Source organism: Pararge aegeria, chromosome 2, assembly GCF_905163445.1.
Source record: "Pararge aegeria chromosome 2, ilParAegt1.1, whole genome shotgun sequence".
NCBI lineage: Eukaryota > Metazoa > Arthropoda > Insecta > Lepidoptera > Nymphalidae > Pararge > Pararge aegeria.
Genome location: NC_053181.1, coordinates 21,359,677 through 21,386,663, shown reverse-complemented (window position 1 = coordinate 21,386,663; position 26,987 = coordinate 21,359,677). Strand labels below are relative to the sequence as shown.

Genomic DNA, 26,987 nt, shown 5'->3' with positions numbered 1-26,987 from the left:
AGGCCAAACAAACGTTGACATTGTTATTGAACACGTGGGTGATAACCTAGTGGTTAGGTTAAGCTTCCCTTTCGGAGGGAAAACATCGTGAGGAATGCTTCATTCCCAAGAGTTCTTTATAATGATATACTCCTCATTTTGAGAGAAGACCCCGGGCCCCCGACCCTGTAGTTGCCGGTAATGAGTTGATGGTGATGATGATGATAGTGCTACATAGATAATAGTATTATGACATTTGTCAAAGACGAGCGATGCGGCGTTGTGGGTCAGAGATATTTAATAGAATAGGGAATGAAAGATTGTTGGAAGAAAATTATATGCAGACGAAGTCACGAGGTACGCTAGTTATATTATAGAAGATAAAAAAACAGAAATGTCTTTATAAATGTCGCATCTAAATTATTCCAGGCTCCAGTCTTTCATTTCCTGTGACGTCGAAAAAAAGGATGAGGTGGAATTAAGGCTCGCATTGCAGCGCGTATCGGAGCAAAAAATACAGGTTGCTTGTAATTGGAGCCGAGAGTCCTGAACAGCAGGAATATTTAAAGCTAGGTAGTGCATATTTGAGCGGCGAGTGGCACCAGGGTACAAAGCGGAAATTTAACGCTTGTTTCCAGAGCACAAATTGTGGAGACATACGCAAAATATATTTATATTTTTAAATTGCTGTTGGGTTTCTTACGTAATTATTATTTAATTTAATAAAGTAAACTGACTTCCGTTCTAATCGAAACTACTTTTACTACTATTTTGTAATTGTCGTCCAAAAAGGTATACCTACAGATGTTTTTGGTATATATCTATGTTCTGTGTATTTTAGGTAAATAAGTGCTTTAAAAAAATATCAAATAGAAGAAATTTACGTTTTAAAAAGCTCATTTTGGTGGATCTATTTAGTATTTCGGTTTCCTATCGCTGTCTTTGACGTCTGTGTGTCTGAACGCGTTAAACTCAAAACTCGAGAAGCGATTTTTTGTACAGTTATATATCTGACGCATCCCGGAGATGGGCATAGGATTTTAATCCCCACAAACAATTGGGCTACTAGTGTTTTTATAAAACGTCACGAGCTAAAATACAACACAGATTTGATTGGTTGCAATAACTGGTTGAAAAAATACAGGATGCTTGTAATTGGAGTCGGGACTGCCGAAAATGTTTAAAGTGGGTGCATACTACAGAGAGAGTGACGCGGGTGAAGCCGAGACATGAAGTTAGAAAACCTCCGTGGCGCAATGGTGGTGAGCAGACGGAAGAGTTAAGATATTTAAATTTTATTGAGTTTTATTTATATTAACTATTATTCGTATGCATTTTAGATGCAGAAGGTGCGTTTAGATTATTATAACCCGTTTCCGCCCTCAATAAATCCATCGTAATTACGCAATGAGCACACATATTTGGCATGTTCGGCATACGGGCATGAAGTGTGGATAGCGTGTTTGTTGTTCGCACACATATCAAATATTTGAGTGACTATGGCGTAGTCGCTTAACGAATAGCACATAGTTCAGTGTGTATCTAACTATGAAATATGGTTAATAATACGTTGCGAAAACTGGAACAATCTATTTACGTTTACCTTTTGGACAATGTTTTGCAACACTCTACAGAACATATGCCCTTCCAACCTTCCAAACACGCTACGTACTATACTCTACGTATTTTAATTAGGAGGTCGGAGTCAACACTAAGAAGAAAATTACAATAAATTTTATGATATAGCTTTGTTTTTGATATTTTTGAGAAGTTGCTAAAAATGTAGCTATGTATTTTTTTTGGATACATAATTGTATTTTCTTTAATTCTCAATTAATTGCAGAAGGAGGAAGTATTAATACTTACTGTAAAACTTACTGCAACAATAGCGATACTAAGTAAATAAATTGTAAGTAATTACTTAACAGTTATTCATTGTCAAAACAACATCTCATTAAGATTTTCCCGGTTTCGGAGCGAAACGTGCGTAGCCTACTATCTTATATCTAACTATCTTCGGCAATGTACCCTACATTGCCGAAGATCTGTTTGGTGTGGAGTATAAGAAAAGAAAAAATTATAAATTACGCCATACAGATTCTCCATACAAATGTATAGCAAATCAAGCTTAATTTTAATAATATGTCATGGATTTCCGCAAAGTAACGCCTGCATCTATCCAATATGAATGGAATTGTTTGTCAGATGCTGAGAAGATTCATCAAATCTGCGCAAATTGCTACTGTCTCATATTAACATATCGCCTCATTGTTCACAGACAGGTGCTGGATAACGGCACGCTGTCGTTCCTGCCGTTCGCCGCGCCACAGTACCGGCAGGACGTGCATGCGACGGTGTACCGCTGCCGCGCGCACAACGCACACGGTGCCATCGTGTCGCGCGACATGCGCACGCAAGCAGGTTAGTTATTTAGGTTAGGGTTAGACACATCTCCAGACAGCCTCACTTCTGTTTGTTCAGAGCGGAAGTATAGCCATCATTCTTGACACCATTGTACGCAGGCATGACGTGAGACGCCTAGCAGATGTGAATTCTTGAAACTGTTTAAAAAAACGTGTGTGTACTTAGAACACGCGTTAGAAGTTAGACTTCTTTGGCGTAACGAGATAAAGATTTATTTTTAATAATAATTTTTATCCTACGATTTACTCTACGTTTGTAGAGAAGACGAAACTAACAATAGAAAAAGGTATTTATTAAGTTATTAAGTTATCTAACTATCGGACCACCAAGTTTCACAAAAACATTAAAATTTGAGATTTTGGTACAATTGAATCAATTAAATCACCGGAATTAGCCCGCAGACTTTGTCAATTGAAAGTGTACACTGTCAAACCTTTTTTAAAGCTAAAGAAGTAGAACTTCGAAAAATGTTTATTTTAAAATCCTGTGAAAGTTGAGAAGATATACTATGTAGTGTAGTGTGCAGTAGTTTATATAAATAAACTACTGCATTAAAACAAGTAATTTATGGCTTTCCTTTTAGGAATTTCGTCCTATTCTTCCAAGAATCCTCTTCCAATTTAAATAAATACAATTTTACACACTTTTAGTTGATAAAGAATCCAAAATTGGTTCAGATTCCACGGGAATAGAGTAGTGTCGCCCAAAAATTCAATAAACATGAGTTAAATTGCAGCTTCGCCGTTTTAAATTGGTTGAAAAAGTTCCCCATTTTTTCCCTTTGTTGTCAACGTAAAAAACTGTTGCGAAAACATGTCAAAGTTGACTGATTGCTAAAGGTTTACAAACGACGCGGAGCGTTAACACGGAGTTGTGTGCACTCCATTGCACCCCCTCGTATTATCCGAGTGACAATTATTTTAAACGTCCATACTTTAAAAATACGTACGGGCATTAAAAATATGTCGACTCTCCACCAAGTTCTTTACTTTATGAAATAAAAAGCTAAATTTATACTTGTGTCTCGTGGTAATTCAAACTTTATTACCAAGGCGCTAATGATTAGAGTGCGGTGCACCGTGAACGATATATCGAAGCCATTTTGTATCAAGTAGCAGACGTTGCTTGTTAAAGCGCCGCATCGCAGTGACTCGCCTAACGAAGTCAGTAAAGAGCTGAAAAAAGGGTAAAAAGGTGAATAAATGGCACTGAAGCGATCGCGATGTTTTGTTAAGAATAAAACAGCACACACATTTTCATCTGCATAATTACTAACATTGCAGACTTTTCTATTTAATATTATAAATGCGAAAGAGTGTCTGCGCGTTTCTTGAATCAACGTTTGTCGAATGGTTACATTTCACGAAACAAATGGACCACAGCTAGTACTGTGCTAAAGCTAAGATGGTAAAATAAAATTAGAACGTTGAATTATTTTGTATATGTCGGCCTTTAAGTTTGTAATTTGTTGGACATCTATCCAACAGCTATAAGCTTGGGGATATATTAACTAAATTAAGTGAAAAAAAGTAAAAACAAAAAAAAGGTCCTCTTATGTATTTATACTTTGTATTAGTATGTAAGCTGCGATAGCCTAAGTACAACTTCGGCTTTGCTTTCGTGGAGACTGAGTTCGAGCCCCGGCATGGACCACGAATTTTGCGGAGTTATGTACGTTTTTAATTTAAGAAATTTCAATATCACTTGCTGCAAACGGTGAAGGAAAATATCGTGAGGAAACCTGTGTGCCTGAGAGTTCTCTACAACATTCAAGTGCGTGTAAAGTCTACCAATCCACATTTGGCCTGCGTGTTAGACTACGGCCTAAGCCCTTCTCATTCTGAGAGGTGACCTGTGCCAAGTGAGTATGTAAGCCAAAACAGGACGTGTGTAGACGTAATAAGAGCTCTGTAACTACCCAACCAAGCCATTGTGACGTTATCAACATCATTATACACATGCACATGTCTTTCCCACAGCAATGCACTGTAACAATATAAATATTAGAAGCAAAAATAAACTCGTTGTGCAGTTTACTAGGCTACACAAAATTGCAAATTCATTCAAGGGCAATTGTATATTATTTTATAACAAATTACCCATTGAAATCTTTGAGTTGTCTCTCAATAAGTTCAAAGTTTATATAAAACGTAAGCTTACAGAAAAATCCTATTATAACATTAAGGATTATTTAAACGACAAAAAAGCTTGGGTGTGAATTGCTCTAGCTTCATAGCTTAATTTAAATTTACTGGAAGATGGTGATAACAAAAAAATAAATTTACCCGGCTAAGTTTGTTGTGGGCTCTTCTTAGACCAGGGCGCGTTTGGAACCCTCGTAGCTTTAGATTTAAGTTGGCGAACGAAGTTATCACCATCCCGTTACAATTATGTAAACAATTATGTATGAATGCTTCATAAGTGCCTGTGATAGGCCTACATGAATAAAGAAATTTTGAATTTGAATTTTGAATTTATAAATATATTAGTAGGCAAGTAGAAATGGCATAGTTTATAAAAATCTTTGTAAAGTACAGAGGTTTATTGACAGAGATGTATTTCTTAATTGTTTTATATATATAATAAACTATTTAAAACTAAATAAAATCTAAAACGTCCTCGAAACCACCGCAGCGAGGCACAGTTCCTAAGATGCTGGCAGCATTGCCCCTTTGGATGGCAAAACTAATTCGTTGGCCAAGGTAACTGCCCGCTCGAGGATCACCGGAAGACTCGATAACCCTTTTCGATAATTCTTTGAAAAGGGCACTTGCCTCCGGACCCCACGGTCCCAAAGTCTCTACACAAAAGGCACAAAAATGAAGCTGCTATCCAGGTTTTCGTATTTACGCCTCTTGGCCTGCTCGGCACTGGTAGCAGCCGCACCTACCATTGACGAGGTGGCCTGGATGTGTGATGCAGCTGCAGGATACACATATCAACATAAGTTGCATCCCACAGAAGTGACCTTCCAAGCCTCCAAGGTATGAGCGTCATACCATCAGGTCTCTTGCCATCGCTCCGCGCCAAACCAATAGGTTCTAATACAGCTGGTACGTGAGCGGTAGCAAGAGATCGTCGGATGATGTCGTTGATGGTGCTATGGCGAAAAGCGACCAGCGCTTCTTGAACAGGAGAGTCCATGGTGACCGTAGGTGTCAACGCTGTCACCGTCGCGCCATGCCTAAGACCAATCACCACCGACAGAGCGGTGTGGTCTAACATAGTGCCCAGATTAGCTGAAGGGAGAGCATGTAGCCAGTAGCCGGACTCCCTAGCAGAGAGATCGAGAAGACAATGTCTGGGTGTGACAGTGTGTCAATGGTTTTTTTGCAAATAATGTCGTCCCACTGTCTCTGTGAAGAAAAAGAAACTGGCAAAATACTGGGACTAAGAAAGAAATTAAAATAAATTAGAAATTAAATTCAAATTCTTCATTTTACATAAGGTGTTTTAGACATTTAGTAGAAGGCATAGACATTGTTTCACAGTAACAATAGGCATGCTAAACATAGGATGCAAAAGCAACTGTTTGAACAGTCTGAACTTGTGTTCTAACCCAAAACCTGGTATTGTAATATTTTAAGCGACAAGAAACCATTTTTGGATATAAATATTTATTATTTAAATAGTGTTTAATGTAAACAACAGCTATTAAGGTAGACTAAGTTAGAGCCCTAAACCACCAACTCTAAACTCAACAATATCTGTATACAGCGTGGTATAATGAGATGACATGAAATTTAAATATAATAAAAAATTAGAAACGTTTCCCAAATAAGTTTCAAAGATTACAGCGGAAAGTAGCATAGAATAAGAGAAACTGTTAAAAGAATATATAAAATTATAAATTTGGAAAATTCCCTACTATCAATATATTGTACATTATTCTACCGTTTTGTCTGCTTTGCCATACTCAAACACACACACACAGGCACGTTAAACTAATAACACCCGTCGTATATGCTTCAAAGGTTAAAAAGGCAAAAATCAGAGCTTGAAAATGACTAAGTTCTGAAGTAATCGTAAAACACGCGCACATACATAATAATAATAAATACCTACCCCCAACGTGCTTTAATGTCGGTCGTCAACTTGCTAGTACGCTCACGTCTCGCCAACTACATGATTGCGGAACGGACGGCATACCATTATCGAGCTTGGCGACCAGTCTATCTGTAATTTGCTGTCACGAGGAGTTCCTCTTCAAATCGCCTCAAACCAAGAGCTAAGAGCTTGTTCAACGCACATGGTGACAAAGTGGGCTGTGTTTTGTGCAAGCACTCTATGTCAAACTGCAAATATGCGATATTCGAATGGAACACACGTGCATTCCACAGTAAGAATTAGTCTTACTTGAAAAAAAGACTGCTTTTTAAATACACTTCAAACATTAAGTCTGTATATATTTAGTGACATTGCCATTAGTTTAAAAAGTACTTCGTAAAAAGAGAAATCGAAAAGGAGTCTATTAAATAATTTCTACAGTTAAAGTTGTTACTTTCGTAAACAATTAATAGCATCTATAAAGTTATGCTACTTTAGGTAAACCATTAGTTAAATAACATTAAGATACATACATATTACATATACATATATTGGTTTGAGCATTATGTTTTATTATATAATCAATTTATTAATTAAAGAGTTCCCACACGACTATTAAAAACAAAACCAATGCGGCTAGAGTTTATTTTTGCATACTGCTGTAAAATGCAGCCAATGTTTATAAAGTTTGTTAGAATTAAACATATTTTTCATACTACGTAAATTTCTGTGTACGATATGTACGGTACCACCTACACTGCATGTCACAAATGTTACGCTTTGGGTTACCTTGAGGATAAGGCTATGTAGCGATGAGGAAAATTTGATATATTATCTGTAGTGTACATTAAATTAAAGAATTAATTTATTAATTTATTCAAATCAACTCCAACTAAGTAAGTAAGTACTATAATATGAGATGAGTTTATTTGTTTTATAGTTAGTTTCAAACTTTACTAAACTAAATGATATGGAAATTTGCATGTCTGTGTACAAACAATTTTAAGTTTCCGAGTTGACTGTGACTTCTTGCCTTCTGGTTAACCTGATATATTTAAACTTAAACCGAATTTGAATTTCAGAATGCAAATGTATTGCACTATCAAATAATACCGCGACTGATTCACTAACCGACTGACAACACGCTCATCCTACAACAAAGAGAGGCAAATAAAATGTTTTACAACATTTTTCCATATTGTCTTAAGAAACAAAATTTTTGGAGCTAAGTTAAGGGAGAAGGAGTCTATATTTTCTCAATGATTGAATCAATGTGTGGGAAGGCACTGGCCCCTAAGATACGGGATTTCCTAGTTAAGGGTTCAGGATTCCAAAGATTTATTGTTTCAAAGAGTTTTTCTAATAAATATTTTCTATTTATTTATATTAGGGTAAAAGTGAAAGAGATATTTTGTCACTTTAAAATAAGTCGGGAGAACTAGTAATAAAATAATTACTGTTATAATTTAGGTTCACAGTATATGGAAACAGTTTTAATTAATCACCATTCTTAGTATCTCAATGTTGGGCACGGGCCTCTTCTTTCATAGGATACAGGTTTTTGAGTATTGCTCCAATGCAGGTTGGCTGCCTCTAATTACAAACTTATAATAACCGAGTAAAGGCTGTGGTTAGAACTTCAGCCCCACTTTCGATGGCATCGAGTTTGATGAAAAGCCTGAGAGTTTGTGTAATGTTACGCAAAGGCATTTTTTTATTTATTTAGAATACTTTATTGCACAAACTTTGAAATATTACAAGAAACACACATCATCATCATCATCATCATCATATCAACCGATAGACGTCCACTGCTGGTCATAGGTCTTTTGTAGGGAGTTCCACAATACACGGTTCTGAGCCGCTTGGATCCAGCGGCTACCTGCGACACGCTTAATGTCTTCTGTCCACCTCGTTGGGGGTCGACCAACGCTGCGCTTACCAGTTTATTCCAGCACCTTGGGACCCCAACGTCCAAACTTTCTCCGAACTATGTGCCCGGCCCATTGCCACTTCAGCTTCGCGACTCGTTGAGCTACGTCGGTAACTCTGGTTCTTCTACGAATCTCCACATTTTTGATTCAATCGCGTAGAGATACTCCGAGCATAGCTCTCTCCATCGCCCGCAGATTATGGGCCTCATAAGAAACACACAAGAAAAAGAAAAGACAAGTCTACCAATCTACATTAGGCGTAGTGAATTACGGCTAATACTCGTCCCGATAATGATGAAGATGATAAAAAAGTAACCAATTTTTATTTCAAATAGTTTTCTTCACTAGGTTAGACTATTGAAAACAGCTTGAACTTTAAAATGAACTCTCTGTTAGTCGTTATGGTATCGAAATTCAGTGAAGCCTGTAACGTTTTCGAGACAAGGTGCAAGCTGCGATTATGTCGCTTCGTCGTCTAAATCCGTACAAATGCCGTATGTGAACAGGCTCTACGATCCCTGGACCGTGGCTTTGTGACGTCAGAGCGGCTTCACAAGCCTTTGAATTCGATTTATTTACGAACATCGCAATATTCGGGACTCGGCCTTTACCATTGCCGTCCTTTGCCGGCCGCAATCACATGCCGTGGTCAGGTTTAATTCAATAGTTTATTTTATCTGCCTAACTGGTTTACCATTTATCGGATTAGTATGGATATATAAAGGGTTTGTATTATTTAGCATGTATCATCATCATATCGACCCATTACCGGCCCACTACAGGGCACGGGTCTCCTCGTACTATGAGAATGGGTTAAGGCCGTCGTCCACCACGCTGAATGAGAAGTCCTACCCGATTACAAAGTTCGGATTGGTTGACTCCACATACCTTTGAAAACATTATGCAGAACTCTCAGGCATGCAGGTTATCTCACGATGTTTACCTTTACCGTCGAAGCAAGTGATATTTTTAATTACCTTAAACTTACTTTGGTTACTTGAGGTGCGTGCTGGGATTCGCTGCCCCGCGTAAGTGAAGTCGAGCTCCTACCCACTATCTATCTTCCCACTATCGCCTAACATCGCAACATTAGCATGAATATGATTACATAAATGCAATGTTTGAAGGTGGTGTCTATCTTCTATCTTTTAACGTTCCAATGACTTACAGTATTTCAACGTAGAGGTTTGCCATGGGTATCATAAGAAGGTTCAGAATCGTATGACTAAATCTCTCTAAATAAATGCTTATTTGAGTACATAAAGTTTCAATTCAATTTGATAAGACTTGTTGGCAGGACAAATATTTCGATTACATTGCTTGCTAATGCCCAAAGTTACTAATCAATCTAATGTAAAATCTCCAGACGACAGATTGAATTTAGAAGCGCTGTAGATCTTTAATAAGGATAGTATTACGCGATCCAATCTGAAGATTTCAGATTAAATTTATTACTTATTTCGCACGTAAGTGAGTCTGATGCCATCGACGTGTTTGATGTTGCATTGGAATTCGGCCTCCCAGTTCGACCCCCGGCATGTACCAATCAATTGCTTCAACGGTGAAGCAAAACATAGTACGGTAACCTCCATGCCGGCAGCGGCGTGCATAGAGGGTATGCACACGGTATGCAGATTATATAAAATAAAGAAAATGTCCAGTAAGAGTTATGTAATCAAAAGGGTAGGGGACCATTGTAAGAGTTATAATTAACTCGTACTGAAGATTTTTTTCATTGTACATCGTACGTCTGCCCGCTTAGAGAATACCTTGTGCATACCCTGTATGCACGCCACTGCATGCCGGAGAGTTCTTTATAATGTTCAAACTTCACAAGCAGATAGCCCAGAAATAAGCATGGCGGTAGTACTTTGTTTTTAAACAAAAATCTAATACGGGAATCTGCTAATACGGGATTGATAAATTGCGTAAGGTTGATTTGGACTCCCGCTAGTTAGTTAGAGTAGCTTTTTTTGAACTACGGTGAGTAAGTGAGTGGTCCGGTGCGGCGTGCACGTAATTGCAGGTTATTAGCAAGCGGGCAGTCAAAGCCGCGGCCACGCGCGTAGTGGCCCCGTTAATTAATGAGCTGCTTCGCATCGGATAATCACCTCTGCAGTGGAGATTGCACTTTTAGCGCGGACGTTATGTAAAGCCTGCCTGTGTGCGGCGGTTGCGGCTTTTTTCATGTTAAAATCATTCGAGACAAAACCATATCTTTGAATTCGCTTAAAATTCAACAAAAACAAATAAATGTAGCAAATATGACGACCGCTTCTTTGATACTGTATGTATTACTGGTACGGGAGCTATGATGATGCGCTCGACCGTAACAATATAAAGATCTTCCTACGAGCGGGAATTCGTGCTCAGGGACCGATTTTTTTTCGATTTTCGGATGGACACTTGCCGCTAACCACCTGAGGAGTTGCTACGGCATCACCGGGAGAGTGGGGCGAGCGCGAAAGCTGGCCATGAAAAGAGCCCCAGGGCTCGACGACATCGGGGGGCAGCTCGGGGACCTTTGAATTTGTATACATGGTCAATTTTTGTAAACACTTCGTTAGTGCGATGTAGGATCTTTGTGTCACCATCTAGTTTGGTAATTTGGAGACCGCTACATACTGTACTAAGCAGCAATAAATAATTTATGTTTGCGAAAATTTTTATTGGTAGTAATCCATATTCAGCAATTACGATATTTATAATAAACATTCATTCTAGCTCGTTAAAATACTCCCCATTAATAAACTTACCTTTATACTCGTGAGTAGTAGCAGAGACTTGTGCGAGTTATTGAATTGACCTATCACCGTGATTTTATGTAAACTGTCAACTGCACGACACATGTTATTTATTCACGGATGTCTTTGAAACATTGTCGCTCTGAAAAAAGATTCTCTGAGTATAGATCTTCTCTTTACACGAAAAGTTACGAAAAGTTTATTAACTCAATATGGCCTCACAGATCCAATATCAACAAAATCAGTTCTACATTTCCACTGTCTTAAACAATTTTTACTGAGCTTATTTTTTATTAAGATTTCCACAATATGGTTTAATGATCGGGTATCAAAATCGTCATAATTTTGAAGGACAGTTAAGTTGAATATTGACAGTTATTTCATGACCTTTGAACCCAGTTATTGCACTTATCGTAAGAAGAGCAGCATAGGTATCGAGTACGTTTGTGAGCCTCAAATCATCCCAACACACGGACTATTAAAATACTATTGAAATGGTTCTCCAGCAATTTATTTACTGTTACAAAGATTTTTACAACTAGCAGTTAAATTTCATAATTGCGTGTGACAATGTAACGTATGTTATAAGTATATTCAAAATTCTAAATTCAAACTTCGTTTGTTTTAAGTAGGCCTAATATAAGCACTTTTGAAACGTCAAGTATGTCTGTTTGTAGTGACTCTACCACCGGTTCGGAACGGACTACCGAGAAGAGTCCGGCAAAAAACTCAACAGTTGTTCTTTTCCAACATAATTTTACAATTTAACAATCATTTTACAATCAATCACCTTGTACGAGATGAAAGCGGAGCGGTTTGCTTCCAGGCAACCTTGTCGTTAAGAAATTCATCAATAGTATAGTAACCTCGATGTATTAAATGTGTTTTTATACATTCTTTAAACTTATGTAATGGTAAATCGAATATAACATGATTTTAAAACATGATACTGAAAGTATTACCTTCGGTGTCATGTTATAAAAGCATATACTCAACCCCACAAAGGTTTTCTGTAGTTTCCTACGACGATACGCTGATATCACTAATTTATGACCGTTCCGTTCGTTCGATGGTTAATATCCATTGTTTTGCTTTAAGGTAAGATTAATGTACTATACCCAATACCTACGAAACAATAAAGCAGTTCAGAGAAAAACACAAAGCAGCCAAGAAACCCTGAGCACATAGTACCCAGCACGTTGTAGTTGTAATAGAGTATTTTGTAACAGAACTCGTCAAACAGCATTGCTGTGTCACAGCATAACTGTGCCCCGGTCTGAAAGACGTGGATGCCGCTTTAATTAAAGCCATATAAGGCAAAAAACCCTCAGGTTAATATACACATGGCAGCAATTAATAGTAGAAGTGATCTTTTCTGAGGAGTGTAACTCTCTTTATAGGCGACGGTTGTACACTAGCCATCAGGTGAGCATGCTTGGTTTGTAAATTATTACTACGTAATAAAATATATAGCGCATAGTTGCGCTATATATTTTTTTAACATTTCTTCTGTAATAATAATAAAAGTGTTTTCATTTATTTATTCATTCATTCATTCAATACGTTAAACTATTTATAAAGACGCTCATTCCGTTCTTGCTTTAATATCCCCTATTATGCATAAACTCCTTTAGCATTTTAGCGCAGCTAGTTAGATTATGTCTCGTAAGCCATGAAGACTTGCCAGGGTACACAAAGTACGCTCCAGCGACCGATAAATACCGTCATACTGGTAACGAGCTGACTTGCAGACTCGTAAGTATGCACGATCCTTCCAAACTATATTGCATATGCCTCGCTTTGTTTGTTTGATGAAGGTGCTGGGAGCAGAACGAGCTTTGTTTGTGCATAGAAAGTGTTGAGCTTACTTTGTTGAACCTTCAGTCTAGTAGACATCTGCGCGCTTAGCCATGCTGACAATCGTTAATGATAGAACTTAAATTTTCATATATGTACTTTTTCAGTACATATATGAAAATATAATTTATGTCCATAAAAATATATCATAATTTAAAAAGAAAAGGGACTGTAACAATATAAATGTATAAAGCAAAAAAAAATTCGTTGTGCAGTTTACTAGGCTACACAAAATTGCAAATTCATTCAAGGGCAATTGTATATTATTTTATAACAAATTACCAAATGAAATCTTTGAGATAACTCTCAATAAGTTTAAAGTTTATATAAAACGTAAGCTTACAGAAAAATCCTACTATAACGTTAAGGATTACTTAAAGGATAAAAAAGCTAGGGTGTGAATTGCTCATAACTTCATAGCTTAATATAAATTTACTGTGAGATAGTGATAACAAAAAAAAATACCCGGCTAAGTTTGTTGTGGGCTCTTCTTAGACCAGGGCGCGTTTGGAACCCTCGTAGCTTTAGTTTTAAGTTGGCGAAAGAAGTTATCACAATCCCCTTACAATTATGTAAAAAAATATGTATGAACGCTTCATAAGTGCCTGTGATAGGCCTACATGAATAAAGAAATTTTGAATTTGAATTTGAACTGAGGATATGGATAGGAATTTTCACTTGTTTCCTTAGTTTTCTAATGCGAATATATTATCATAAACTAACTGCCGCCCGCCACTTAGGAGTCAGTGTATTTTTCCTGTACGAACTTTCATCCGCTCTCAACACAAAAAACCCTGACGTCCCGAGCATTCATAATTTCATAAAACTAGTTAAATCAGTTGACATATTCTGCGTAAAAGTCTGATAAAAAATTATCATTGCTATCTTCTATCGATCCCGAAATATATATATTTTTATACGACACTTAAATTTGATTGAGTATATCAAATGAAATGACTTCTGTATTCAATTTGAATGATCTAATTAATGAATACACTTTTATTGTACACCACATCCATCATAATTTTTTTAAATTAAATATATAATTTTGCGGCGGCCTTTTCGCTAAATAGTGACCTATTCGGAAGCCAATGGCTTAAAACACAGGTAAACAAGAGTAGTTGGTGCATATAAATACACATCTGCATATATACATATACACACATAAATACTATATAATACGAATCACTGTTTTATGGGGACAGAGACCCTATTTAACACCTCTACGAGAAAGCTACGCCATATGCTACGAGAATTACGTACGGTATTTTACGTAGGTTTAACAAAAAAAAACTTTCTTTTATACCTCTTTTGTACCAGGCAAGCATCGACGCTAAACTAACAAAGCACATCGCAATCAAACTACGAAGTCACGTACAAAGCCAATGAGGTTATCGACGATCACATACATCGCCCATTCTACATCACTGTGTCGACGTCGTTATAAAACATACCGAGTGATGTAGTTTGAAGGCATTGTGTACACCAACCACAAGTTATCTCATCATTGGTGTGCTCAAGTTAGTTGGTCATCGGAGCGTGGTTGCTACATATATATACCATATGGCCAACTTGTAATACTCATCTTGGTCACTCTTTGATAATGAGATAAGGCAGTTTATACAAATACTTTATTGTGAAGGATAAGTCAATCGACATTTATTTATTTATTTAGTAAAAACACCCACCCCTAGAAGACGTTACAGTTGCCCAATTCGTCTTAAGCAAATTACAAATAATTATATAAATGGCTATATAACATTAAGAACTACAAAATAACAGTAATGATAAAACAGATTTAACAGTTATTTTATAAAGTGGGTAAATATCCAACCTTAATAACCTTATAACAATAAATTAATATTTGCCAGATATTGTATTAAATTGATTAGGATTGTAAAAATACCCTAATAATTAATTAGTTGATAGATAGTTTTCAAGAAACAGTTAAAATTATATTTGATTAATAACCAATGTTCGTGACATTGAGTTAGTGGGCACTTTGATATAAATACGGGTGCATTTTTCATACACTTCAGTCCTACATGGACGCGAACGATGCAAAGATACGTCCTGGGGTCTTAGTCGTTTATCACAACTCAAATAATAACAATAACCAAAATCCGGTACATGCAGACCTATCGTCCTTTACATAAATTAATATATTTAAAGTCGAACTGCCCAATTTCAAAAATAAACTACTAAATTTTTATTGTTCTTACTTCCTTTTCGATATTAATTTAGTATTATTTTGTTTTTATTCCTTTTGTATAATTTCTTTATTTTTTTTTTTTGTGTTTTAGTTTCCATTTTTATTTAGCCTCGACTTGAATAGTTGTTATGCATGTTGTAGCTACCCATAGTTGAATTATATGCGTATCTAGACATACCATATGTTGAATCATTTATACCTTAGTCTATTAGCATATGTCAATATATTACATGTGATTCTGTCGGTGGTGCTGTGAATAAATACTTATGTATCTACTAATTATATGTATCTATGCGGTACGTGCGGGTGCAATCTCGGTTAGTTAGCGCCCTTAGATGCCAAATAATGCAACGCGTGAGATCTGAACGTGTTTTTCGAATAAGAAAGATACAACATTATAAGCTATCCATTTAATAGATGGCAATTTTTTTCATTAATGAATGATAACTTTTTTTAGAAGACCTGGGTCCAATTCCTTTCTTCCTTGCCTTTCTGAGGGACTAATAATTTTTAGCTAGTTCGGTTTGGGCCGGTTGGATCTTTTGTGCCATCTAGGTTTATTTTATTAAAATTTAATTGTTTTATTATTTCGTTGAAGAAGTGAAGGCCCATTGGGAAGGACTTCGACTTCACTTTCGGAGGGCCGAGTTCGAATCCCAGCACGCACCTCTAACCTTTCTAAGCACGCACATAGAGTTTTAAGAAATGTGTAAGATATAGTTCCATGAACAACTAGAAACTTCTCACGGACGAATTGTTAGGTATACAGAAATTCAAAAATAAGTACCAATTTCAGCTCTAACTGGACATTATTACATGCATAATACGTCCGGAGAGAACTCTAGAGTCTAAAAATACAAGAATTGGTTCAACTCATGTTTTTTAATCCCGACGGAGTTCTTTAATTTTCTAAGATAAAAAGCATCTCCAAGTGTTTCGAAATGCACATTTTAAGATAAGTGCTTGGTTGAGTTTGAATTTGAAATAGTAACCCTGCTTTCTGAGTCCAAGGTTTGATTCCAAAAACTGGATATTGTTTGTGTGATGGACATGAATGTTTTCAGTGTTGGGTGTTTATGTATATATCATTATTCATCAGTTCTTAGTATCCATCCGTCACTTCAGTGCTAGGTGACACTGTGTACTGTCGTATATATATATATATTATATATCTATATATATATATAAATGTTATGTTGGTTTGTGTACGCTTCAAAAACTCAAAAAATTCTGCACCGATGAGCTGAAATTTTCGCATGATATAATACGCATTAAGGATTGTGTTTATGTATTTTTCTCAACCATTCAATCACAATGTGCCACAGCGAAGCGTGGCAGGGTATAGCTAGTATATATATATATATATATATGTGTACATATAATAGCTGATACCCGCGACTACGCTAGGGATTAAGTTTCTTTATTCCCGCGGGAACTCTCCCCGGGACAAAAAGTTGCCTAAGTGCTATTCCAGAATACAATCTATCTTCGTAAGAAATATCAGCCGAATCGGTTCAATCCTTGCGACGTGATTTAGTAACAAACATCCACATTTTCAAATTTATAATATTAGTATGATTTATTTATTTATTTGTAAATGGACTTAAAAAAACATATTGATGATAATAGTGATTATTTATCTTCAATACTTTAATAATAGCATTGAAAAGAACTTTACTTTTGTTCTCAGCGCTAGATTTAACGGTTTGTGTAAGCTATCATAACTTAAATCCCGCATAAACTCTACGAATTTGAAAACAAGCACGTTCAGTGGTTTCTGCAGTTTTACCTTATAAAACTTTCTTCTAACGTTGCGAGCTTTGAAACTAAAGCCGCTGCAATCAAACTTTGCAAGCACGTACCACAATGATGAGATTATCGTTGCTATCCGATGCTATCACATACATTGCTCATTCGATGCCATTGTATCGACGTGTTGTGTGAACGTGGCGAGCAATGCAGTTAAAACTGATCGCATGTGTCCTCTGAAATGGCTTCGGCTTGCAGTTTCGTAATTTATCGGTCACAGGAGACTTGTTTGTTTTGCTTGTTAAGCCATTATGGCTTTACGGGTTACGCCAGGCCGTGTAGGCTGTAGAAATGATAGAATCTCAAAGGAATAGTACTCTAGACCTCGTGTTGATAACATGTAATAAACTTTATTTCGCTTCTTACGTCGTCTCCTCTCTTTTATGTAAAATACAAAACGTAGTGGTTGGTCAGGCCATTTCATAGACAATAATCGATGATACAAATGATTTATATAACGCACTAGCATTTAAAGTATAAAATTTTATTATTTTTTATTTTATACAAAATAACTACAAACTTGAATTTCTTAAAAATGTTCTCAATTACGCTTGGGGGAAATATCAAATATTTTATAATTTTAAAATGCATATAATAGTTTTAGAACAGGTGAGATTTTAGCTTTCATTTCTCCAGTCTCACAGTCTAAGCGCTTTGCCAACCAAGCCGCGGTCCTCGTTTACCGATGCTGCTGCGAAATTATTCTAAACATATGCCTTTTATTAGCCTATAAGCAACTTTTAACGCCATCTAGTAGAAAACTAGAAATCTAGTTTCCTCTATTTCTCGAAAGTATAATCAAAATTTAAACGAGAGATGGCTTTTATAAATTTTATCACGGTATTCTACCTTTGAAGTTAGTTTATAGACCAAAGTTTAGATATGGAACCTATATTTGAGGACCAAAGGCTATTTGACAATCATATGACTTATAGCAGATACAGAGGTCATACAATGATTAATTGCCGTATCTGTTCTGTATACATTTCGTAAAATATGTTGCGGAACAGTGTACGTAATGGTAACCGTAAATTATGAGGGATATTACCAGCATCGCTTCACGGCGGCGACGTCATCAATCAGGTATAAGGCACGTATTTTTTTGTCGTGGAATTTATGAGTACATTCGCTATTTTTATTGGTTTTGCTTATATTGTTTTATAAAAAGCTTACATTTATATTTTTATTCAACTCCCTTAAACTTATCTTATAGTGCTGCTTTTTTTCTCTGTCTCTACACTAAACTAAAGTTACGAGTCATAAATTAGTGCGGTTCATCAAGGTTTATGATGGTGATGAAACCGTTTCGGTTTGCTCTCAACACACGAAGGATGTCGCCTACCAAACTGGCCAAGAGCAGATAGGTAAAATTCCCATGCATGCGGGCAACAGGCATGCAGGTTTCCTAGATGTTTTCCGTTTAAGCAAGTAATATTTATTTTTAATTCATTCATTCAGCATCACCGGCTCGTACGCCTTTGTAGATTTATGTTTGCTTTAGGCTCGCTCTTTAAACGGTCATATAGGCAGTTATTACAATGAAATATAATTGGAGCAATCAAACAGCCTGCGCCGTTCGGTTCGCGGTGTTTGCGGCCAGCTAATTATACATGTAAATGAGTTACTTGCGAGGGGGGGGGGGGGGTGCAAGGGGATACTAATTAGGCAAATAAATAAATATACTACGACAATACACACATCGCCATCTAGCCCCAAAGTAAGCGTAGCTTGTGGTTTGGGTAAGATAGCTGTTATATTTATAAATGTTATACACATAAATACAAATAATACAGAGATAAACACTCAGACAATGAAAAACATTCATGATTATCACACCAACATTTTCCTGTTGTTGGAATCAAACCCACGGCCTTGGACTCAGAAAGCAGGGTTACTGCCCACCATGCCCATCAGCCATCTATTATAAATTCAAACTCAACCCAATACTGATCTTAAAAAGTGCATTTGGAGACATCTGGCATCTCCAGATGTCTCCAAATGCACTTTTTATCTTAATTAAAAAAGAAAATTAAAGAACTCCGTCGGGATTCATAAACATTAGTTGAACCAATTCTTGTATTTTTTGAGACTAGAGTTCTCTTTGGACGTATTATACATGTAATATTTAAACACCCAGTTATTGTAAAACATTCATGTTCATCACACAAACTGGCTAGTTGTGGGAATCAAACCCACGGACTTGGACAAACCACGTGCGAGGACTACCTGCTTATTTCTGCCGCTAAGCAGAAGCAATGAGGTGTTCCGGTTTAAAAGGCGTTGTTGCCGGTGTAACTACACACACATGTGGCTAAGCACCGACGCCTCAGGTGTTGGACACTGTTGGCAGATCGCAGGACGTGTTCTTTGCATGCCAGGCGAAGTGTTTCTGTGTTTTTGGTGATATTTCTCACAATCAGTGGCATCTGCTTGGCCCATGAATAATTTATAAAATAAAAAAGACAGATACAAACAATATTCGAATATCGGTCACTTTTCGTCTTGAAACAGGGACCAAGTTAAACTGTCTTGTTAAGGATAAATAAACCAAAAATTAAATATTAGGGAATTAATAGTTTTGTGTATAAGGTGTTTGTGCTTGTGTCTCTATGGAGTGTAATCGGTGTGGTATCAATTAAATCAATTCAGTCGATTTATGTAGTAAAACAAATTATTTGAATAGGTACTTAATTTAATAAGCAGCCGTGACCGGCGTTTCTGTTATAATCACGTGTTACTTCGACCATATATCTGAGTAAATGGTTATCTGCTGTTTACGGATAAAATGGATTCAGTAAAACTTTATCGATAGAAAAAAATGCCAAAGCGACATAAAACATAAATTTGTTGTAGTTTTATTAATGTTTGGTTTATACAACGTGCAACCGAATTAAGAAAAACTGTTGAAGTGTAAATAAGTTTATTTTATAAGGGTGATTCCCTGTAAATGTTAAATCAAAAGAAGCATATTTAATTTTCCATGCAAACTAATACATAACATACTAAGTGTTCACTTATGACAGCCCTGTTGAAGTTAAACACCAACACGTGCGTAGTAACTACGCTACGCGAAGCCTAGATTGGATAATTGATAAAAGTCATTTGATTTTGATTTTACTGTGTCTGATTTCCTTTAGTAAAAACTATGGCAGTAGTTAACTCAAAAACTAATAGCATTTTGCTTTCTCGAATAAGTCTCAGAGGCAGTAATGGGATATATCTTTTTGTAGTAATGATAATAATTCTTTTTTTTCAATTTTCATAACATTGAATAGGTTAGTTTTAAAATAGAAATCGTATGTATATCTTCATCTTTAAATAATATAATAATAATCAAGATTGTGCAGATGTGAAAGTGAACTTAAAACTTAAAATTAATCCTGTTATTTCCTGCAAGTGCAAAATATAAAATTTAATTAATACTAAACTTGATGACTATTGATTGAAAAAATAATGCAAACTGAAATCATAATGAAGCGGTTAATACCTTGCTTTGGACTTCAGTTTCACTTTCGGGGAATAGAGTTTGATCCCCGGCTCTCCATCTATTCTAAGTTATGTGCAAAGAAAAACATTGTGACGTCACCTGCATATCTGAGAGTTCCCCATAATGTGGTCAAACTCGTGTGAAGTTCACCAATCTGCACTCGGCCAGCGTGGCGGACCACCGCCTAAATCGCCTAAGGAGACCCGCGTTCTTCAATGGGCCGCTTATGAACTGTTAATAATGATGATGACTAATATTAAATCCAGACGTGCCACGCTCTTATTAAAATACTCTAGAGGCACGAATACCTGGACCGCTGCCTCGCATCACTTAGCACCAGTAAGGTACTGTGCGGAGGTACACGTCTCTCTAACAATCACAGGTCGTTGCCGCAAGTGTAATAGGCGAGTTTGCGGAGCTGCGGTCGATTCACTGACGGTTACACGAAATCACTGCGAGCTACTATTGAAAGTCACCTCCTACAAACTCGTATGAAATAGTTGTAACGCCGGTCAACTTTCAGTAGAATTATCTGTACAGCAAGTGGGTGCAAAAAGGACGCAATTCGGTGCCTCTGTGAACGCTGTCTGTACGCGGTGGTTTGTCACAAGTTGATGTCAAATGACGACCAGAACTGTGTCACTATGAAAAAAATCGGTTCGTCAGGGTCATTTAAACGTGTACAGATAAAAAAGGACATTTCTTGTCTGCTATTCGCAATCTTATAGCGATCTTCAGGATGTCAGCTCATCATCATCGTATCAACCCATTACCGGGAAGTCTTCTTTCACAATGAGATTTGGTTAAGGTCGTAGTCCACTACGCTGACCAGTGCGGGTTGGTGGACTCCACTCAACTTTGAGATCATTATGGAGGGGTCAAGCATGCAGGTTTCCTCACGTTGTTTTCGTTTACTGTTGAAGGAAGTTATATTATATTGTTATATTGGATTTAAACTCATTATTTGCTATGTTTCATGAAGTTTGGTACTGCGCTTGACCAGATATAGGTACCAAAGAAATAAAGAAATAACAGTCGCACTTTCCTACATATAATATTGGTGTGGAACCACCGTATAAAGATGAGATACGGTGATTACATGCCTTTGATCTCGTGGTTACGACTGCACAATGCAGGTCCCTTACTCCCGGCTAGTACTAGTCTGTCTCCGCTCTCTCTGTTTCTCTATCTAGGAAGTTCCTAAGTTGTCGACTCTATTTTAAATTTTGCTTACTTTATGATGAAAGTATAGATAAAAAGGTACATATTAACACAAGTCCAGCGTCACGTAACTTGCGAACTTAATTATCGGCAGAGTAGACAGCGTTCACAACTTCACCCGGCTCTGTTATAAATTGTATCCAATATGCGGCACTCTGCTGTCAAGACGTATCAAGACCGCTGCGGAATTGTGACGCATAACATTATGAATGCTCATTATTCAGACCTCAGGGAAGATGAGACGTGAGTGATGAAGAGACATTACCCACCCTCCCGTGCCCTTAACCTCCATCAATTTGGGGTGGAAGATATTTTTCACGAGATATTTTGAATATAAAATATTCGACGATCTTTTATGTCTCGAAATAGGTTTTACTATTTATTTTATTTGACATCGGGATTTTTTGTTAGGGATATTAGTAATAAAAATAGAAATAGATTCTGTGGGTATACACTTTTAAGGCAGCCTTTCTACATGAATTCCAAATTCATCAGGTAATTCGGGTTCTTTTTTTTTAAATATTAGGTACGCCTTGAACGTAAGGCCTTGAAATTGTTTCTTTATAGTATATTTATTGGCCAAAATTTGAAATGAGGAGGCCCAAATCAGAACTGATGACTTATTAATTTGCAAAGCCAAATCCAAAGCCAAAGTTTACAAGAAACTGATGGGCATTAGTAGCCTCCTAAGCAGGCAGAAGTAAACCCGTCAATAAAACATTATGATAGTGCGCACACGCAGTGTTGTAGCTAGAAACGAAGTGTTTTACTCAAACTGACCATCAAAAAAAACTCACCGTTAACAAGTATGGCTGGACGATTACAAGCGAATTAACTACGCTGGACCGAACCCAAGACACACATGGCGGGGACATAACGCTTTTTTCTTACGTAACGATTTAAAAAAAAATCAAATTCAATATTCATTTATTTCAAGTAGACCTGATATAATAACTTTTGAAATGACAAGTATGTATATTTGTAGTGACTCTACCACCGGTGCAATAGAGATTCGCGTGATCTAAGTTTGATCGGGCAGTTCTTTTTTTTCTAAAATAAATATAGTATCTATGTAAGCTGCTTTGCCCCATAGCATAGGGTTTTTCCAATAATTCCTACCGCAAGTCACGTTTGGAAGTTCATTCCTTAAGTTGAAGCTATTGTGAGTTATTCACTATCTAGTGTAACAAAGTTTCGGCCTAAAAACTAACAAGCGGCATGTATTTTCTAATTGCAAGCGCCCAGCGCAGCGTTCCGTTTAAATAGAATGTCTAATGCAGTTGTCCGGACTGAATTATTGGCGCCGGACTAACGGACGCTCTGTTCCGCGGCTCTGCCTTATTTATGCTCCTCGGCCGTTTCAGCTTTCCAGCATGATTTATTTATTACAACCCTCGGTTATTGTTGCAGTAGTTTTGTATTTCCAGCAACTTTATAACGCTGATAACCACTTGAACTATCACACTATGTCAGGTGCAACAACCAGCCTTTACCTTTGATGATGCAGTCTAAAACGGTAGGGGGATGATCTGTAATCATAATTATCATCATATCAACCCATTACCGGCCCCGTAAAGGGCACAGGTCTCCACCCACAATGAGAAGGGATTAAGGCCGTAGTCCACCACGCTGGCCTAGAGCGGATTGGTGGACTCCACACGCCTTTGACAACATTATCGAGAACTCTCAGGCAAGCAAGTGATATTTCAATAACTTAAAACGCATATAACTTATAAAAGTTAGAGGTGCGTCCTGGGATTCGAACTCCCTGGAAGTGAAGTCGAGCTTCTACCCATTGGGCCATCACCACTTAACTTGAACCTATATTAACCCCTTTTCTATTTCTAAGCAGAATGTTACCGGAACCTTGAACCTTAAATTTTGGGGCACTATTTGTCGGTAAGGTTAAAAAATGGAAGTAGTCTAACTCGTCATATCCCGGATCGTTTTTTTATTTCCCCACAAGATAGCCCTTGACTACAATCTCGCCTGGTTGTAAGTCAGGATGCTTTTTATCTTGGTTACGGGCTAACCTATTAGTGGGTATTGCAGTTATACCATATATATAACCCACACCGGAAGCAATAGGGTGGTAACTAGCCATGGCCCAAGCCTCCCACCCAATGGCGTACGCAATGCTTACCAGGGTAAGCATAAAGCAGAATGATGGCATAAATATTAAAATCCTCCTCTTATGCGAGTTATATTTTAAAATTTAGGGTAGGAATTGCTTTTGCGCATTTATGAAGTGCACGCCATTGTTCCCACTAAACAAACCCTTCTTCATGATACTGTAAATACAAAAAGGTAGTTAGTATGAGCGGAAGTAAACATTATGCATATATGGTAGTTACGTAATTGTTCTAACCGTCAATCGAATGCGGCGATCGTCACAAAGTTAGTAATTTCTCCACTCCAATAGATAGGTCCACATTTAGCTCGCATAGCTGATGAAACCGTAAAATTTGATTGAATGGCCGCGCATGATAACATTGGCACGGTTACACGTTGCAGGATCATATCTGTGTTGAATACATACGACTGCAGATATACCGGGTGCGGTTGCGGTTGATGTTAACATAACTATATAACCGAAAACCGTTGGAAACGTATGTGTTTGCATCATCATTGATAATCATTTTCAGCCTCTTTACAAGCCACTGCTGTCTTATAAGATAGAGGGTTTAAGAACTTTAAACAAACACGCTGCTTCTAGGTGGGATGGCGAATGAACTACTGCACTTTTCTGAATAATATTTTGCATAAAAAAAAAGATAGAAGAAAAATATTTTTTACATTGCGTCACACATTACAATATTAAGAACGCCACATATGTTATGTGTGGCCCAACCTAGAAAAAAGGTGCCAACTCAGCATTGTGCTGCTTACGCCAGTGGGAGCGTACAGCTCTACTTTTCAGTTGGCACCTTGTACCAGGTGACAAGGAAATTGATAAAGATAAAGTACCTTGTGGACGGACATTGTAAACTTTTTACAGAAAACATTTTGCGCGGCAAAAAAAAAAATATATTGTGCCAATACACAGCTTAATCGCTAAAGTGATCGCGACGAAATTTCAGGGAAAAGTTCACATGGGTTTTTTTTAAACTGTAATAAACCCAAAGTTGCACCTCGCCTTGCACAAGGCGATCTTTAGAATAGAACAGATCTTCGTTTGCATAATACACAAGTTCTCTGGCGTGCAAATGTTACGTATTATTGATTGCAATTAGCACACAATTAACCTAAATATAATGGAGTGTTAGTAATAATTACAGTAAAAAGTTATTTAAAAAAAAATTAGAGAAATATAAAGTTGAAAATTCATGTTAAATGACAAATACAAGTGTGGCAGTTGTTCGTTGTGATATTGGAAAAAATCATATAAGGAGTAGAAATTTTTACCTTGCAACCATTTCTTTAACTTTGCGTAGAATGAATTGTTGCAAGTTTTCTATATCGGATGGAAGTTTATTATAGATTTTTATTGCCATAGCGTAACAGTTTGTGCTAAATAGTGCGGTTTTATGCACTCTCGTGACTCTCAAACCAGTGTGTACAAATCTTTGTTTCTCGGAGCTTGCAAATGTGAACTCAAACTGAACTGAAAATATCCATATAAAATTTGACAAACTTAGAAATTTCTATTATATTTTAACAAGGAAGCGGTAGCACTTTAAGTTTTATACAGTCAAAAAATGAATTTCCTAATTAAAAACCTAATTTCCCCACCCAATTTGTCATTTTGTCCGGAGTACGCTATATCAAAAAAACCGATTTTAATCTGCCCCACTACTGCAAGCACTCAAACAACTCAATTTTTTTTAGTATTCGTCCATTTAGTATTTTATTTATCGCAGTCATCGCTTTATAGTCAAAGTCAAATAGTCAAATATTTCTTTATTCAAATAGGCACATAGATGGCACTTTTGATGCGTTATTATATACAAAATGTGTACATAGCAGTGAGTAGTGATGGCGATAACTACAATCGTAAACTTAAAACTAAAGCTACGAGGGTTCCAATCGCGCCCTGTCTAAGAAGAAGCCCACAACAAACTTAGCCGGGTGTTCTTTTGTTATCACCATCTCACATTGTCATTAGAAAATATTTAAGAAGCAACCTGGTTAGAGCAATTGTTGTACAAATTAATCATGAAATGGTTATCATGTCTTGATTTATTGGTATTCATGTTGTGTAATTATGAAACGGAACCCATAGGTACGTCAAAATCAAAAAGAATTTGATACAAAAATATTTTCTTTTATAAAATATTGCTTATACTATTGATGATGAAGCTAAATTATAATTTAAATAAACTCCAGAACATTAATCTGACCTTAATTCTTTCTTCAAAACGTAGCCTTTAGATAGATTGTAATTAATATTTTTTGTGCTAATTTGGTTCTTATGCGCGTCATCTAAAGCTTAGTTTAGCTTAAACAAAATGGTAGTATTCAGCCCAAAGGCGAATTTCGTATAAAAGACAAAATTAGTCAAATTACGGAGCTGTGTTAGACAAAATTTAATAGAAAAACTTTTTGCCTAAAAGAATAATGAATTTTGTAATTACCAGTGAAAGGTAAAGACAATCCTCCATCTATGTTATAGGAAAATTTAAAAGTAAAATAACTAACGGAAATTTCATTTACACTTATATTATGATGTGGTGATAGCCCAGTGGGTAGGACTTCGACTTCACTTTCGTGGGGCCGGGTTCAAATCCCAGCACGCACGTCTAACTTTTTTAAGTTGTATGCATTTTAAGGAATTAAAGTAATTGCTAACACGGTGAAGGAAAACATCGTGAGGTTGAACCTGCATGCCTGGGAGTTCTTCAAAACGATCACAAAGGCGTGTGAAGTCCACCAAGCCGCACTGGGCCAGCGTGGTGGACTGTGGCCTTAACCCCTTCTCATTGTGAGAGAAGACACAGTAGTGGGCCAGTAAATGATCGATATGATAATATTAACCTTTGTCCACCTCCATCCCTCGATAAGCACTCTAATATGGAACGCGTGCAAAGTCGCGTAGAAACCGATTGGAGTATCTGCTTAATTATAAGAAAGAAAGAAGTTTATTAGTCAACATAATTGCTTACTTATATATAAAAAAATATAACTAACAAAAATATAACTAACAAAAATATAATTAACCTGAGTCAAATATATCGAAGTCATATCCTCACTGTGTGCACTCCGCGTCAACCACTCCAATACCTCAGCGAAGCGCTGGTTCTCAGAGGAACCCGTTTGCTCACAGACGTGCTTGC

At 36.9% G+C, this 26,987-nt stretch overlaps 1 protein-coding gene across 1 annotated transcript in view; it reads left to right on the top strand.

The window, feature by feature from the left end:
• The window catches only part of LOC120630986 (Down syndrome cell adhesion molecule-like protein Dscam2), a 155,240-nt gene that overhangs the window by 47,030 nt on the left and 81,223 nt on the right, over positions 1-26,987 (top strand). Inside the window, exon 2 of the mRNA XM_039900372.1 lies at positions 2,258-2,400. Coding sequence (XP_039756306.1) covers positions 2,258-2,400 — 143 coding nt within the window. The remainder of the gene's footprint in view (positions 1-2,257; positions 2,401-26,987) is intronic.